Raw genomic sequence first — 18,839 nt, 5'->3', positions numbered from 1 at the left:
GTAATTGCCTTGAAGTCAAAACATAACATTAAATGTTTTGAAGTGCCTGTATCATGTTTCGATATTTCCTAAATTCAAGACCGTTTCTATATAAGTACAGTGTGCATTATTCTGAGAGCAAGCCAAGTTCAATTCAACCCGTGTTGTGTGGAGATACTGTACTGCTGTGTTGTAAGTCAATCAATCAATCAATCACATTTTATTTATATAGCACTTTTCATACATAAAAATGCAACTCAAAGTGCTTTAAAACATTCAAAGCAAAACATAGAATTATCTTCAATCAAAAGAAAAGATAAATTATTTAAAAGTTGTTGAAAGCCAAACTAAAAAGGTGTGTCTTGAGCTTCCTCTTAAAAATATCAACAGTCTCTGCAGACCTGACATCCTCTGGCAGGCTATTCCAAAGGTGAGGACCAAAATGGCTGAATGCAGCCTCGCCATGCATTTTGGTCCTCACCCTTGGAATAAATAAAAGGCCGGCGCCAGAGGACCTCAGGATCCGCGAGGGCTGGTATGATAAAAGCAAATCAGATAAATAAGATGGCCCAAGACCATTAACACATTTATAAACTAATAAAAGTACTTTAAAATCGATCCTGAAACACACAGGGAGCCAATGCAGCAATTTCAAAACTGGCGTAATGTGCTCCCGCCCTCTGGTTCTCGTCAGCACCCGAGCGGCTGAATTCTGCAGTAGTTGCAGTGGTGAAATGCTCTTTTTCGGGAGGCCAGAGAGCAGGGCATTACAGTAATCTAAACGACAGGAAATAAAGGCATGCATCAGCACTTCCGTGTTAGCCTGAGAGAGAAACGGGCGGACTCTGGCGATATTCTTAAGGTGATAAAAACCAATCTTGGTTACATTTTTAATATGAGGAATAAAACTGAGCTCAGAGTCAAAAATGACGCCAAGGTTCTTCACACAGTGTGAGGGATTAAAAATGTGTAGTTTTGGTAAAAGCTTCTCTCTCTGACCTTCGGGACCGATAACTAAGACCTCAGTCTTGTCCTCATTGAGCTGTAGGAAATTATCTGCCATCCATGACTTGATATCTAAAATGCAATTTAAAAGGGTATCAATGGGTCCTGTGTCATCAGGAGACACGGCAATATACAGCTGCGTGTCATCAGCATAGCTGTGAAAGCTGATGCCGTGTCCCCTGATGACATCCCCGAGGGGAAGCATATAAAGATTAAAAAGTAAGGGGCCTAAAATCGAACCTTGAGGAACCCCACATTTAATTTCATGAGTTTTAGAGGAACAAGTATCCATACTTACAAAGAAATATCGGTCTGTGAGATAGGAATAAAACCAGTCAAAAACAGTACCAGAGATGCCCACTAGATTTTTAAGTCTATTTAATAAAATTTGGTGATCTACTGTATCAAAAGCAGCGCTTAGATCCAGTAGCACCAAGACTGTGAGTTTTCTCACGTCTGCAGTGCACCTAATATCATTTAAGATCCTTAAAAGAGCAGTCTCCGTACTGTGGTTCATCCTAAAACCAGATTGATATTTCTCCAAAATATTATTTGTATTTAAAAAATGATTCAACTGGATGAAAACCAGTTTTTCTAAAATCTTACTTAAAAACGGTAAGTTGGATACGGGTCTGTAGTTATTAAAAACGCTCGGGTCAGAACCGCTCTTCTTCAGAAGGGGCTTCACCACCGCCGTTTTAAAGGCAGCTGGGAAGACGCCTGTCTGAAGAGAGCAATTGACTATATTTAAAATTTGTTCTTCAAAAAATCCATAAAATGTCTTAAAAAGAAATGTGGGAATTGGATCCAAAAGGCAGGTTGTTGGGTTTACCTGGGAGAAAACTCGAACAAGTGTCCTTGCATCAACCAGGGCAAAACTTTCCAGTGTTTCCTCATGTAAATATGATTGTCCGGGTTTATTAAAACTTGTGTTTTGACGGGCTAAAAGACTGGATCTTATGTCATCGATTTTACTTCTGAAGTGGTCTGCAAAGTCCTCACAGAGAGCATCTGTTGGTCTCTGTGGGGACTTATTAAAATCAGAACTAGTTAAAAGTTCAAAGGTGGAGAAGAGAACCCTGGGGTTGTTTTTATTGGCTGTAATGAGGTTTGAGAAATAGGAAGATCTTGCCAGTTTTACTGTTTTATTGTAAGATTTCAGTTGTTCGCATAAAATTTCATAGTGTACTGTAAGTTTACTTTTTCTCCACCTCCTCTCTGCACTCCTGCATTTTCTCTTTGATATTTTGATAGCATTGTTTCTCCACGGGGGTACAGTCTTTGTTTTTGTTGTTTTAATTAAAAGTGGAGCTACTGAATCTAATGATGATTTAAGATGTAGGTTAAAATTGTCAACAATAAGATCACAGGGTGCAGGTAAAATGTCAGCAGGAGTGTTTTTTAAGATCTCGATAAAATTTGCTGCCACCTCAGAAGATAGGTAGCGTTTCTTCACTGTTCTGACCGGGACTGCTAGATGGTTAAAACTGGCGATGTTAAAATAGACACAGTAGTGGTCTGACACTGCCAAGTCAACAACAGAGGACACACCAGCAGACAAGCCATAGGTTATAACCAAATCCAGGGTGTGTCCTCTGTTGTGAGTTGGCTGCAAGACGTGCTGTTTAAAATCCAAGCAGTTTAAAAGGTTTGAAAAATCTCTGGATAGTGGGTCCGAGATGTTGTCCATGTGTATATTAAAATCGCCAGTTATTAATATTCTGTTATAACTGGAATATAAAATGGATAAGAATTCTGAAAATTCTGTAATAAAAGAAGTGGAATGATGGGGAGGTCTATAGACGGTAATGCAGAGAATAGGGGGACTGCTAAAAACAAAGGCATGGTGTTCAAACGATAAATAGCTGCTAAAAATGATCTCCTTTGATAAAAGAGTATTAATAAAAATTGATGCAGTCCTGCCTCCTCTTTTGCCATCCCTTGTAGAAAATAAAAAGTTAAAATTCGGTGGGCAAGCCTCGTTGAGAGCAACTGGAGCATCTGTACCAAGCCATGTCTCAGACAAAAGTATACCATGTAAATTATTGTCTAAAATCAGGTCGTTTATGATAAAAGTTTTGTTTAAAAGGGAGCGCACGTTCAGCACGGCCAGATTAATTATTGTGCTGGACGTGCGCTCATGGTGGTACGAATGAGCAGTATTAACACATACTAGATTACCACTGTTAAAACCACGTTGTTTGTGTGTGCAAGGGAAGCGTCTGCCGGTGATGGTTTCAATGGGAAAATTGTCCGATAGTGGTAATGATAATGAGGGCCTGCAGGGGGAGCTAGTGAGGGTGGTGGTACTGTGAGCAGCTGGTATTGGCCTGTAAGTGATGGTAGTGACATTGTCATTGCAGCGTTTATGAGTAGAAGAAGAAATATGATTGGTAAACAAGAGTCAGCTGGGAGTGGAATTGTGGACATTCGATTGCATTAATAACAGTAACAGGAGCTGGTGACAGGATTGGAGTGAAAATTATGAGCAGCCGTTACAGTTGCTGGCCTCCGTTCCAACTTTGACAGGTAAACAATCTAATTGATCTCACCAGATTGTTCACCGCCGTATTTCCAGTCCTCTATTCTGCTGAACAGACAAGCCCATCATCTGTAGCACTGAAAAAATGTCAGAGGAGTAAGAGTAATTTATGGTGATGACTGACAAGCGCAGGCTCCTGTTCAGTAGGCTGAGCGTTCATTAGAAAACACATTTTCAGATGCTTTTGGGTTTTGTACTTTTTGGGTGGACTAATTCAAACAAATATTGTTTGAATTCTGCAATGTCACAGAAATGTGCAGAAGGAACTTAAACCTCAATTGACACATCTCTGGGAGCCGACTTTTTTTTTTTTTTTGTGAACATTGACAGCCATCTGTGCGGATTCCTTTCACTCTCCACTAATGAGCTGTGGAGTAAGGAGACCCAATCTACACAGGCCTGTCCCTTGGGCCCCGTGCAGCTGCCGGGCGCACACATACTGTATGAGTGCACAGCACACAGCTTCAAAGTATGTTTGAAAGAATACTACTCTAAGATCTGAAGTCACAAAACTTCCCATTGAGAATCTGCCATCATCTTGTACCACATAATATCCTGCATTTGTCTACTGCAGCAGCGCCAAAATCACATATCACAAAATAGATTGTTTTGAGTAAATATGAGATCATATAGCTTAAGTTGCCTCAAAAATAATTGGAGTGGATAAAAGTGATGCAGGCATTATGTTTTTAATGTTTTCAATAGAAGGGCAACCAAAAATTGAAAGTTGAGGACTGCTCAAAAACACCTGTTTGGAACATTGTGCAGGTGAACAGATTAATTGGAAACAGGTGAGTGTCATGACCTGGTATAAAAAGAAAGGCTCAGTTGTTCACACGCAAAGCACCACTTTGTGAACAACTATGTGAGCCAACAGTTTAAGAATGTTTCTCAGGAAACAATTACAAGGAATTCAGAGTTGTTATCATCTACGGTCCATGATGTCATCAAAAGATTCAGATAATCAAGAGAAATTTCTGCACCTTAAATGCCCATGATCTTCAATACCTTAGGAAACAATGCATTAAAAAAAAAAAACAGCTTCATTGTGTAAGGGATATTGCCACGTGTGCTCAGGAACACTTCAGAAAACCAGTGTCAGTTAAAAATCAGGCTTCACCCTGGACTGGCTTGCCAGCCAATAGCAGGACACATATAAACAAATTACTTTGTACCATTCACAATCAAACTCACATTCATGACAAATTTCAAGTCTTAAATTTTTGAAATATTAGAGTAAACCAGAACACCCCGAGATAAGCACCACACTTCTCAGACGGTTTATTTGTAAAAATGTTGAAAACCATGCATGGATTATGTTTTATGGGCACTCAAGTGGTTAAGATCACTGTGGTATCCATGTCAAGACACTGGTCCCTGAACTGCTCCCTGGGCGCTAATGGACCAATCTACAAACTGGGTCAATTTGACCCACCTTCTTGCGTTGTTCTGTACAAAACAGTCCAGTTTTTGGTGTTGTTTTGTATAAAACTACCAATTTTTGCAGTTGTTTTTGCAGAAAACAACCCAGAAAGTTGGGTTTAATTGACCCAAGTAGTGGATCGGTCCTTTTTTGACCCAAGATTGTGCTATTTTTAACCCAACTCTTTTTAGAGTGGTTTGCGGTGTTCACGACTGTGATTGGTTGAAAAAAAGGTCACATTTTGTGAATATGTATGCAAGCATGTATACACTATGTCATGACAATAAAGAGGATTCTTCTCAATTATGTGCCATTTTGTGTTGGTCTATCACGCGAAATTCCGATGAAATACAGTTAATAATAATACATTTTATTTGTATAGCGCTTTTTATATCACTCAAAGATGCTTCACAGCAAAATTAAGTGAGGAAAATAAAACCTGCTTTTAAAACAAAAACAGTTAAAACCAAAAGAAGAAGAAAAAAATAGCAAAGATTAAGTGATGTTAAAAACCATGGCGGAACAGGTGAGTCTTGAGTGTTTTGAAGGATATGAGGTCTGTGCAGTTGTGAATGTGTTGTGGAAGGGAGTTCCAGAGGGTGGGGGCGGCAACAGAGAAAGCTCGGTCCCCCCAGGCTTTGTACTTGGTCGGGGGGATGGCAAGGAGGTTCGCATTTGAGGAGCGGAGGGTGCGGGAAGGAATGTATGAGTGGAGAAGATCGGAGAGGTAGAAGGGGGCCTGGTTGTGAAGGGCTTTGTTGGTGAGTAGGAGGAGTTTAAATTGGATGCGGTGGGGAACGGGGAGCCAGTGGAGGTTTTTAAGGATGGGAGTGATATGATCACGGGAACGGGTGTGAGTGAGAAGGCGGGTGGCAGAATTCTGGATGTATTGTAATTTATTGAGGAGTTTGGAGCTTGTGCCGTAGAGGATGCTATTACGGTAGTCAAGGCGGGAGGTGATGAAGGCATGGATGAGGGTCTGAGCAGCAGTGAAGGAAAGTGAGGCTCGGATGCGAGAAATGTTCCTGAGGTGAAAGAAAGCGAAGCGGTTTTGGTGATTTGGGTAATGTGTTGATCAACAGAAAGATTATTGTCAAAGAGGACACCAAGGTCCCGGCAGTGAGAGGAGGCGGACAAGGTGGAGTTGTCAAGAGTAAGGTTGAAGTTGGAGGCAGTCTGTGTGAGGGAGTTAGGGCCAATTATCAGCAGGTGGAATTTGGAGCAGTTAAGGAAAAGAAAGTTTGTTTGCATCCTGGATTTAATATCAGAAAGACAGTTGGACAGAGTGGAGTGGATAGTAGAGGTGATGGATTTAGTGGAGATGTACAATTGGACCTCATCGGCGTAGCAGTGAAAGCGGAGACCGTGGTGACGGATAGTTTGACCGAGGGGGAGAAGGTAGAGGATGAAGAGAAGAGGACCAAGCACAGAACCCTGGGGGACACTATGGGACAAGGGGGCAGTGGAAGAGGAGCAGTTGTTGATGTGGATGAATTGTTTCCTGTGTGTGAGGTAGGAGTGAAGCCAGGTGAGGACTTTGTCAGTGATATTGACAGATTGCAGGCGAGAGAGTAGGATGGAGTGGTTGATGGTGTCAAAGGCGGCAGTGAGGTCGAGGAGGATGAGAATGGAGAGTTGGCCGGAGTCAGAGGAGAGGAGGAGGTCGTTGGTGATTTTGAGGAGGGCGGTTTCAGTGCTTTGTTGTGTGCGGAATCCAGATTGAAATTGTTCAAAGAGTTGGTTATTGTCAAGGTGGGTTTTAATTTGGGATGCGACAGCACGTTCTATAATTTTGGACAGGAAGGGGAGATTGGAGATGGGTCGGAAGTTGCTCAAGATGTCAGGGTTGAGTCCGTGTTTTTTGATGATGGGGGTAACAGCAGCAAGTTTGAGTGAGGAGGGAACAGAGGAAGAGTTGAGGGAGGAGTTAACTATGGTGGTGATGAGGTGAGAGATGGTGGGAAAGCAGTGCTTGACAAGGGATGATGGAATGGGATCCAGTATGCAGGTTGACGATTTCTTGTAGAGATGAATTTGGTGAGCTCGGTAGAGGAGACGGGTGTGAATTTAGAGAGGGGCGGAGTGGTAGGAGGGATAGAGGCAGGTAGGAAGAGAGGGGACGAGGGAGTGGTGGTTAATGAGGAGTGGAGGATATCGACTTTAGTTTGACAGAAGGATAGGAATGAATTGCATATTTCAGTGTTGAAAAAGGTAGAAATGTTATCACAGGGTTTGAGGAGTTTGTTGACGGTGGAGAAGAGTGCCTTTTGGTTATTGGAATCGGTGCAAATGAGGTTGGAGTAGTAGGCAGAACGGGTGGAGTTGAGGGCTGTCTTGTAAAGCTGAAGGTGATCAGTGTAGGCAATGTGATGGACCGTTAAACCTGTTTTGTTGTATAGTCTTTCAAGCCGGCGCTTGCGGGTTTTTAGTACGCGGAGTTCCGGAGTGAACCAGGGGGCTGAGTGAGTGAAGGAGACAAATTTGGTTTTGACAGGGGCGATTTGATTCAGACAGGTAGAGAGAGTGCTAATAATTTATATTATCATTATTCTTATTCTTATTATTATTATTATTATTATTATTATTATTATTATTATTATTATCAAGCTTGGAGTTGTAACACGACAAAATATGGAACTCTCCATTCTCTCCATACGACTGAATGTGTCCAATCCAACTCCTGATTAAATACTTGTATGCGTCTTGTGTCATAACTTGAGGATTTCATTCATTTATTAATGCATATTCTTGGTGTGAATGCTCTAAAACTAATGGTAGCACAAGTATGAAGATTTTACACAAATAAACAGAGGCAACACATTCCTATATGTCATCAGTCTTCGCATAGCTTTTCACACTTTTCCTTCCTCACCTTCTCAAACCTGTAAATGTGAGAAAATGTGGAAATCTATTTGATCCCCATCAGAACACGGAGCTGGAATGCCACTGATACAGTGTGTGAATAGAAAGAGACAGGAAGAGCCTAATCAATGTTCTCCAGGGCTGGCACATGCCTTGCCTTTGTTTCTTTTTGTAAATACAAGCCTCTTTAACATCACAATATAAGCCATTATCTCGCCTGGCAAGGTAAATTTTTTTACGGAGGTGGGGTTGGGGGCGGATTGGTACGGGTATGCTGCACAAAAACATATTTTCCCTCAGCTTGGTGCAGATCAGTCAGCCGAGATCTAAAGACATGCAAATATTACTGCAAAAAAATACTGGCAAAACTCATTCTAATTATTCCATATCAGCACATTTGCATGGAATGTTTTCTTTTTTTTTTTAAGAAGGAAAGAGTTTATGATCAGGAGAGCCTGTACAAGGGGGCTGTTTAGGAATTCACCACATTTTGATCTAATCACAAAATCAAAATATTCATGAAGCACAATGATATCTCCCTGAAGCAGGCAGCTAGCCATTAATTTTCAAATTCAGGTAATTTATTAACACTTATCAGAGGCTGAAAAAGCCTTGCTCTGTGTTCACAAAGTGGGCGAGAGGGAGAGAGGAGTTCAGGAAAACTGATTCCAGATGATTTATAATGGTGTGCAAGGTGCATTTTCAACCAGGTATTCAATTAGAATGTATGTCCAATTTTCTGTTCTAGATCAACAGTTAAAAACTCTATTAAAGCACTATTCAACATATCTCACATTCACAGCAAAAGTGATAAAAGCGGTGCTTGACAAGAAAATTATATAGTGTGCATAATTAACATTTTCTACTATTTATTGTACAATATGCATTATGAAATTAAAAGTATCATCTAATATCTATGCTAGAAGAAACACTGCGCGGTAAGAGACCATTTCTGCTATGAAGCTGATTTACACGGTCAACATGTAGCATTATTTTAATTATTGGACTTAATTTTTTGCTTAGAAATGTCCAATCATCCTTTCTCTATATTGACTTTGGCGAGAGTTGGTGGGAGTAACTATGGAGTGGTCATCAACCAGTCGCAGTGCACATATGGACCATTCACCCCCCACAGTCACACCTAAATACAATTTTTAGTCTTGAGTTAACTTAACAAACTTGGTTTTAGAATGTGGGATGAAGCTAGAGTTGCTGGAGAAATCCTGCACAAGTACGCAGAGAACATGCAAATCCCACACAGGAAGACGGGAGCCAAGACTCAGGCACCAAGCAAGCTTGCTTTTAAATTGTCATGAAAGAAGTTTAATTGTGACCCGAGTTCTTCTTCATTGGCAGGTTGAATGAAACATAACGATCTATGGGTCATTTTTTCCAGAGCACCAGTAACATTTCCCACAGTTAAAGGCATAAGGACTAACAAGCAAATGAAGGTGCAGAAAACCACCATTAGTATGGAAAATAAAAGAACATACATCTTCAAGAACATAAACCTTAGGTCAGGCCAAATCAAGAGTTTGAAACTTTGTTAAAGGGGAAGTCATCCCAGACATACTATCTATCTCTTACATTTGTGTGCATGGTACCTCTGCAATGGTAACAGGATTTGTATTTCTATGAAGGATGGGGGAAAGAAAGTCTGAAAAAAGATGTCATTGTGTCCGCGTTATATTGAGAGGTAGACTCAACCAGCCCCTGAAGCTGAGCCACCCGAGCTGCGCTCTGATCGCAGCATGATAACAACCAGATGGATCGATACACATGTTGTAAAGGTTAAATGATGTTATGTTGTTCGTGGCTATACAGCAAGTCACCCGGCATGATACTGACACTTTTGCTGCCCTCCCGTCTTCCATGCTCCCAGCAGTGTTAAAGTTGATGCTCTCCAATGACCTCAGGAAGAGGGTCAAGTGTTGAAATCAGTGAACGAAATCGGAACACAGCAGTGTCTCAATTGTGCAATGGACTTTTGATTCTTACAGTAAATGCTACCTCTGCTATTTTGTTGGAATAATATTCAAAACCAGAGCTGGGCATTTTATTAAAAATTGAGCATGCATTATTCGTCATCCATCTGCAGTGCGGGTACCCTTCCGTCGTCCGTCATTTGCTTTTTTTTTCGGGGGAGGGGAGGTAAACAAATAGTATCTGCCTATAGGCCGGTCCACCACTGATTTTAAACGGGCTTACGTCAGTGAGTCTGACTGCAAACTTCAATAGCACCCCCCCCCCCCCCCCCGCTGGCCGATATTTAAATGGATGGATGGAAGTTTTTGTACCTCTATGACATGCGGCGTATGTTACAGTAGAATTTGTAACTCTGGGATTCTGATTATATGCAGGATTATATAGATATATATTGCTCTGGGCAAATGTTAGGTGTAATACAATCTTTTTTCTAAAAGGTATTTGAAATACAATAGATGCTCTCTAATACAATAGAGGCCTATGTCTTATAATTCATAATAGTACATGCAGCAATTACCAGCTTAGTCTGTGCTTGCCTGCATGTTGACGACTCTGTCTCTTGTTTCGAAGGTGCACAACTTGCAGTCCTAGAGGATTATCAGTGCTCCAATTACATAACTGAACAAATGAGATACAAAGTCACACAGTTCCAACCTCTATCCCCACTGGGGGAATCACAGGCGGAGGGAAATATTCCCTAATTCCCTGTGGACTCCCTGAACATCCTTGCTTGTCTGGGGAGAGCCGAGCAGAAGGGCTAATGCCGAGTCAAAATGAATTGAGTTTTCCGAAAGGTCTGAGTGGCAAGCACCTAATTTGCTGTAATTGTTAAGCAAGGAACTCAGTACTCATTATTTGATTTAAAGTTAAACATTAATGTTCAGCATGTGTGGCTTTGCCAGATTTCTGCTGCCCAGACCTCATTAACTAAAGCATGAACCTGTTTTTATTGTATGTATTCTATTTATTCCATCCATATCAACAAACAATATGAGAGAGGCCTATTTGACAATTCTTTATCAAACATTATGTATGTTTCCTCTCTAATTGGAATGAAACTGTGACCGAACAAGCACTTTGCAAAAGCAAAGCACTTGAAGTGTTAGTTTCTTCCACTCACTCACCCTGTGCAGAAAATTGAGGTCATGCTGTCATTTGTATTCAAGGTAATGTGACAGCGCAAATAATAGCTGGTCTTGTTTAACGTAACACGCTCTGGATACATGTTTATGCTTTACAACCTGGCACCCAATTTACTGAGTGCCAACATCCACACTGCATAAAAATCCCAGCTAAAAACACCAACCGTTGATTTATACCAGATAAAAATAAAGCTAACAGATTATTTCGGTCCTATTTCTTCTTAAATATGCTTCAGATGACATTTGTTTAAACACAATCACTATACCAAGAATGTAAAATGCCGCTCTTGTTTGTCTCATTGCATAATTTATTACTTGTTATGTTTGTCTGCGTGACACTGTCGTTATGGCTATGATGCAAGACATAACAGTCCTTAAATGCGTTTATCAACTGATTTAATTTAGTGGAAATGAGCGAATCAAAGTTTCAAACGAGTCTGGTAATTTTAAGAGTGTAAACCAGACACAATCTTAAAAGCGATAATATCGTCAACCACTATATGCTAATATCATCGTGTAATGTTTAGCACACTTCCAGGAAGATAAATTGAAATAAATGCAAAATAAAAGTCCCCTCTAAAGAAGACACACTCAAATCATTTATGATAAAACAATGAGCTCCTATAATTACAACATCATTAGTTTAAGGATGTCATCTCTGTTTTCTCCCGCTATGTCCCAATTAAATACTACACTGTAGCACCGACAAGTACAGTATATCTTTCTATTCTAACGACTGTATATTAACGTCAGTGCTAATAGCAATACCTTTAAAAGACTTATCTGAGAAGAAAGGCTTTTTATGTTTGATTTTGCGGCAACTTTATCAAGACTAGTAGGTTAATTAATTGCACTAATACATGAACTATTCAAGGGAGTACCTTATTAATTAATAGACTCAAATGCAATTAAATTACAGATATACACACCACTTTAGCAAGCAACTTTCCTTAATCCTATGTAATTTCCAAGGGATTTCAAAAAGGAGGAATGCTATTGGATTGTTATGTGTGCAGTTGGCCTTAATTAGGAAGCACCGGTAACCAGCGGGTGCATCAATGAACAATTTGCCTGAGTGTGTGAGTTTGCGTGTGCACATACATGCGTGTGAATGTGTGAGTAATGCCCGAATGTGTTGACTTGCCTAGTTATGTGTAATTATTCAACAGAATCACCCCATTGTTTTGTATATGTGTACCTCACAACTAAGACCAACTAAAAATAATGGTTTATTATTTTTTCCTGCATTTTTAAAAACAATTGTGTAATTTAGTGTAGAATTTTTATTCCATCATGTATATTGCACAGTGTACTGTATTGCATTACAGTTTACTGTATAATGTGTTCAATTTTCATATACAGCACTTAAAATATGAGGTGGAATTTGTACGGATGGGACTCCTGACTTTGAGAATATTCTATTTTTATCTCTGATATTTCAGTATCTATTACACAATTTTCTGCGAGGGTATTCTGCTCTACCTGCATTATGTTTTATGTCTGGCATAATGACAACAAAGTTTTCCTTTGATCAAGAAAATATACATTTCTTCATGCCTGTTGTAATTTGCATTCCTTCTTCTCCAATGAAGGACATTGAACCTGATGAAGATGCCGAGGCATAAGCTAGTTGCTGAGTTGGAAGGCCACGGCTTAGTGTAGGAGCTGGTGTCTTGCAATCACAAAATTGTGGCTTCAGTCAGTGTGAGAAACAGCACAACCACAATCACACAATCAAGCTGCTGACTCATATGAGGTGTAGTTTAAAATAAGTTTTGCATTTTTTTCCACAATTGAATTCCCAGGTATCTAGATAACATGTCTATGACATGCTTTCGTCAGAATTAAGAATTACAAAACACCTTACACATCCTTTTTCTTTGCATTGTTGCATCGAATTTGATTCCTTGGTCAAGCTAGCCACTTCATTGGAACACTTTCGATTCATCTTTAGATTTTTTGAATGGACCATTTACTTCATGTGACGCCTGCTGCATGCACTTCATGTTCTTATTGTTATTTTCTTATGATCGTTGATTTAAAGAAATCAGAAATCTTAGCATATTTTTCAAAATCTATTTGACTTCAGAGTACGGATTTATTACAGGCCTATGGGGCACCGAATACTTGAAATTGACAACCGTGAACGATTACTGAAATCCTTGACTAAAATTTTGACTCTTCACACCAGTCCATCTTTTGGAATAATATAGAGTTCTCGCTTAACCTAACCTTTATATTTTTGGTATATATATATGATCAAAACACTCGTTGCAACAACTACACAGATTTATAGCAGAAAACTGTTTGATAATTAGTTCACTTTGCAATCAGCTCAAGCAGTATTACTGTGATAAGCTGTCGATGTGGAGTACAATGGAGGGAGTTGGAGGAGTGAGAATAGTGAGAATAAGAGGAGGCTGAGGAAGAAGACGTGGAGGTGAAGAAGCAAGAGGAAGAGTAGGAGGAGGACAATAAGGTGAAGGAGGGAGGTGAGTCAGAAATAGAACTACTAATGACATCAGAGCTACAATAGTGGAACATGTAATCAACCATGCAATAACCCTGGGACAACATAATGTACACTGAGTTTTTTCCCTCCCTGTTTATCTCTCAGGGAATTTACTGTGTTTTTTTTTTTTTATGTGTGTATGTGTTATGGCAGGAAAAAACACAGTTTTGTGTTTGTTTTTAAAGTTTACAGTAAATACAGTAAACACAGTAAACACAACACCTCAAATAAAAACAGTTGAAATTTGAATCCCTGCGTGTTTACAGAACTATGACTGAAGTATGACCTCAAACTGACATGACCTACCTTGTGCCCAGAGAAAGCAAAGGCCAGATGCAATCCCTTAGCCATCAGAAAAACTAAATATAGCATGCTCTTTTCTTCAAGGTGCTATAATTTTGGGGGGACAATATCAACAGCAACTCCTTTCAAATGAAATTAAGACTTTACTAAGTTTGTCCACATACATGAAGTCATCCAAGCCAGTAGCACCACTGCACCCAAACACACATTTCCCTGGAGTGCACCCACAATGCAGTTTGAGGACTGGTGTCGTGACAGCTTTGCTATGCTTTTGTCGTAGTGTTCAAAGTGTTCATACTTGTGGAAGAATATAATAATAATAAATATGTATTCATACATTCATTAACGTCTCAACTAGTGGACTTAGTAAGACTGATATTTCATGGACCGGCAACCATTCGTTACATTCCTGCCGTGGTGATAGCGTACAGTTGGGGCACATATGCACCACTACAGAGCTTGTTTTATTTTTCAAAATATATCTCTGTGGCCCAGTACCGAGTGGTCCACACACTGGTACCAGGCTGCGGACCAGTGGTTGTGGACCACTGTGGTAAGGGTCCTGTGCCTTTCTGGCCAGCAACACCCCTGTTCAATCTCCATAAAGACTAGATGGTAAACCTGAAGCGAGAGAAACAAAAGGCTACTCATGGGATATCGAGGTACATTCACCACCCTTTCCCGTATGAGATTTCGGAAAGCAGTGCGGCACACCAGGGAATGCCAAAGTCAACATGCACGGTGTTTGATTATGTTAATAATAAATCCAATTATGCAATTAAAACATAATACTTGAAAAGGAAGCTAGTTGTCTTACCCTTTGGGTTCTCCAGCAGTGGGACCACTCCACGGCACATTGCAAAAATGGTGTTATCATAAAGACTTTGAGGGCAGATATTCTTACCACAATGTCTTTGTTTGTTGTACCACTGTCATACATACCTAAATAAGAACAATATTACAATATCCACATTATGACGTGGGATATTTGCAAAGAAAGATTTATTTTTTTTAAACGTATTTACCTTACTCACCAGTAGATGCTTTTTTCCTCCCAAACAATGCCGAATGGAGGTAGTTACACAGTAGCACCTCCGAACCTCTGTCTCTCTCTTGTTGTCACACGAGGCCGATTTGCTGACGGGCTTCAGCACACAGCAGTGCAGCCTTTGGAAACCAATTTGTGACGTGTTGGGGAGACGCAGGGGATGCACAGATTTATATAGTAAATTCTTGAAGCGATGTTGGTACATGGTCGGAGTTGCTATGCTGATGTCTGTTAACAGCGATGGTGGGAGTTGGTCACCGGACAAACAACAGAGAGACAGGGATCGCACTGCAGAGATGCTTGTATTTATGGCACTCTCTCTGCTCACTGCACTCAACTCAAGACTCAGACTCTCTTGCAAATGAGGACAAGTGGTAAAAGGATGGATGTCATACACTTTGGATGGATGTTATTTCAACATTTGACCAAATATTAAAGTATGGGGAAAAAAGTCATTGTGAATGTGCTTCATATCTTACCTGTTTGTATTTCCCCTTTTAATTCTGTCTCAAAGATATGAAAAGTGTATTATGTTACTGAAAATAATGAAGTGACACACTGTCTTATACAGTCAGTCTTTGGGTTATGACTTTAATTTGTTCCGTGACCCCCATTCTCAAACCAAAATGTTCATAAACTGAGGTAATGTTTCCCTTGGTAAATGAATGGAAAGGTAATTAATTCATTCCAGCTGCTGATTGACATTATACTTACCTTTGATAGTTATGTGGTTAAAAATAAATACTGTGCAATATAGAAATAGGCCAAAAAGACAATTTATCATGATGAAATAACAGTGGATTCACAAGCAAAAACTATGTGCAGTATCTTGGCCTTTTCAGGTACAGTCATGTTTACGTTTGCTGTGGTTACTGCAATATTATTGTAAAATTTTGCAACAATGACTGCAGTATATCGTCGCTATCCTGTGAAAAGCACGTATGTCCAATTTTGGATTTTAAAAAAATGTTCACGTTCATTTTTTTACGACATAAGTGTTTTTCACAGGTCAGCGACGATATGCAAAGTATTGCGTTACAAAGCAATCTTAAATATGCTCGTGATGTCCCCTGGCGGGCTCCGTAGTCTGGTGACCAACGGTGGTTGTGTTGGCAGCTAAATGCTACCTTGGCTGCCACTTAAACAGTTGTAAGCAATTCAACCCACTCACAATACTCCCAACCGGTAAGTGGGTGTGAGTAGGAAATTAGCCAGCTAATGAGCTGTAAATAATGTTTATGTATTATGAAACCTCTGCCTATAGCCTCTCTCCTACAGTGTCATGCATGGACACTTTTTTGGGGGGGGCGGGACAGAAATGTAAGGACGGAAGCGGTATAAAAGGACGAGGACGGAGGATTATTTTCATGAATAAGAACAGAGAGAAGATGGTGGCCCATCTGCCCAAGTGCCCATCTCTGGCATCTCTTTGATGTCAAAACAAGTTACCCACCCAGCACGTCTTCTGGTCGTTGGATTTTGGGCTAAATCTGGTCGGTCCGTCTTGGACTTAATTTAGCCGAGAAATAATAAAATTGGGCTGTGTTTGGGTCATCCAAATGTGTCCAAATTTAGTACAAAAATAGTAGTTGAAAACTAGGTTGTGTTATAGCCACTCCAACATAGTCCAAATTTAGCCCAAAAATAGTTGTTAATAATTGGATTTTGTTTATCCCCTTCATTGTTGTCCAACTTTAGTCCAAAAATAGTCATTGAAAATTGGCTATTGTTTCAGCCCATCCAATGTGGTCCAAATTTAGTCCAAAAATAGTAGTTGAAAACTGGGTTGTGTTATAGCCGGTCCAATGTGGTCCTCGTGACCATGTCACACGCATGCTTTTCAAAGATGTCTTTTCAACGACATGAAAATTACATCTTTTCACCTTTCACTTTTCAACCAAGTTCGGACGTTTTTTCAACCGACACAAGTGACGTACGTCTTTTCTACGTCTTTTCTACGTCTTGCCGGGTGGGTAATGTTTGTAACCTGAGATCTCTTGGATTGCTCGATGAGAACAGGCAGTCTGTTCGTGTACAATCTACATTTAACCAGAGGGGAGCTTGTTTCTGATGTTGCAAATATTGTCAACCATCTCTGCTAGTCCCCGTCCATGTGGATTCAAACAATTGCTGTTTTTGCTTTATATAAAGCCCAGCCCCCCAACTGTCTGTGTCCACGCTAATTAATGTTGACTACACTTGAAAGAGTGCGTAGGCTACAGTGGGAGCAATAATTACAATGTGCCTTGAAGAACATTTTGTTTCTTGGGTGACAGTAAACATAAAAAGTACGACTTATGTGAATGTACCCAGTGAACAAACATATTTAAACTATTTCAAGCGCATTCTGATCCCCCGAGACATCCTATCAGTAACAAGTCCCTGATTGGACAAGAAACTACACAACACAGTCAAACCAGCAATTAGTGCAAATTAACAGACATTTTCAAAAATGTCTTTGCTTAGAAAACCGCTGCTTTGTTGTTCAAAAATTCCCACTTTGGCCTTAGAGTGGGAGTGTTTCCAGCAAATTCCTAAATCCTAAAATAAGTACTGCAATCTTCTGGCACAGGCACACTGTAATGCTTTAAAAACAATTTAGCAACTGTCATCGCCGTAATTACAGTAACTAATTACCATCCTCCGCAAACAAATAGCTTAACATAATACGCAGGCCCAATCAATTTTGAAGAAATGGAAATTGTAAAAGTAAAAAAAGACCGAAAACAGAGAGAACATTTTGGGCAAACCTGAAAGGACTACAGGAAAATAAAACACTTTGTTTTATCCACACATAATTCCCAGGGAATATCATATCATAAATATTTGCATTCAGTTGTTATCAGGACATTTGCATTTGCCTCTTATCAGTCAGCAAGCCAGGCACCGGCAGATAGAGAAAGCTGCCTCCACACCATACACACATTTCTAATGAGTCACGTCGCAGGCTGATATCATATTTTGGCTAGAACTTTATCACCAAAACGAGGAGGTCATTTTCTCCTAGAGTTGGCTCATCTTGGAACTGTCTTTGAGTTTTTTTTTTCCCTCTGATGTGATTCAACTGAGATTCATTTTTTAAAGCCCACAAAAAGGATTATTTCCTCTCGTCCCCCATCTGCAACAGTCTCATATCAGTGGCACGTACGCTTGCAATGATTATCATACTGTCATAAAATATTTCCGTTTTATCAGAGTATTATTTTATTTTCCACAGCATTCATAGGAACAGAGACTCAGGGGAAAGGAGTAAAAGAAACTGAGCTCATCTGCATGAACGGCAGTGGTTGTCGGACAGGAGACTCAGCATCTCATTTTCAGGGAGACATAAGCAACAGTTGCGAGGTAACAATTTCAAAAGCATATTCCACAATAACAATTTCATGGTGCATTTCAGAGTGTAATTATGAATGTAACGTTTTTTTTTTTGTTTTTTTTTACTGGAGGTCAAGTAAAGTACCCCAGTTAAATTCGTCTCTCATTAGTGTAGACGTTTCTCAATCCTAATTATTTCCTCCCTTTCTTTCTGTCTCTGTCCATCTCTTAATAATCCACAGCAATGCACAGCAATAGGCACAATGATAATTTCACATTTGTGTACTGTATTTAAATGTGTTATTTTGCATGTTTTTTCATGTGACTAAATGTAAATTATTCATTTGAGCTTATATAATTGTTCATATGGCCAATGATACACATTTGATAGTTTTGTTTAAATGTTGCAAATTTGTCTGACCACATTAAAATAGAAATAGAAGACTTGTTCATTGTGATTCACACTTACACTGAATAAAATACATAAAATAATTATGTAACGATATCGGATGAAAGCAATGGCGACTCTTTAAAAAAAACATCCATCCATCCATCCATTATCTGTACCGCTTCTCCTCACAAGGGTCGCGGGGCGTGCTGGAGCCTATCCCAGCTGTCTTTGGGCAGTAGGCGGGGGACACCCTGAACTGGTTGCCAGCCAATCGCAGGGCACACAGAGACAAACATCCGCACTCACAATCACACCTAGGGGCAATTTAGAG

At 39.9% G+C, this 18,839-nt stretch overlaps 1 protein-coding gene across 1 annotated transcript in view; it reads right to left on the bottom strand.

Annotated features, from left to right (window-relative positions):
* Nucleotides 1-207: 207 nt before the first annotated feature.
* Nucleotides 208-18,839, bottom strand: part of LOC147144025 (uncharacterized) — a 39,948-nt gene continuing 21,316 nt past the window's right edge. Inside the window, exons 2-5 of the mRNA XM_086037798.1 lie at nucleotides 7,177-7,407; nucleotides 6,085-6,991; nucleotides 5,463-5,974; nucleotides 208-2,082 (exon numbers count right to left, since the gene is read on the bottom strand). Of these exons, the coding sequence (XP_085893924.1) occupies nucleotides 305-2,082; nucleotides 5,463-5,974; nucleotides 6,085-6,991; nucleotides 7,177-7,407 (3,428 nt within the window). The 3' untranslated portion in view covers nucleotides 208-304. The remainder of the gene's footprint in view (nucleotides 2,083-5,462; nucleotides 5,975-6,084; nucleotides 6,992-7,176; nucleotides 7,408-18,839) is intronic.

This window comes from Filicampus tigris, chromosome 8 (assembly GCF_054856515.1).
Source record: "Filicampus tigris isolate MCC_2025a chromosome 8, RoL_Ftig_1.0, whole genome shotgun sequence".
Taxonomy (NCBI): domain Eukaryota; kingdom Metazoa; phylum Chordata; class Actinopteri; order Syngnathiformes; family Syngnathidae; genus Filicampus; species Filicampus tigris.
The sequence above is the reverse complement of the archived record's forward strand: the minus strand, read 5'-3'. Positions and strand labels throughout refer to the sequence as shown.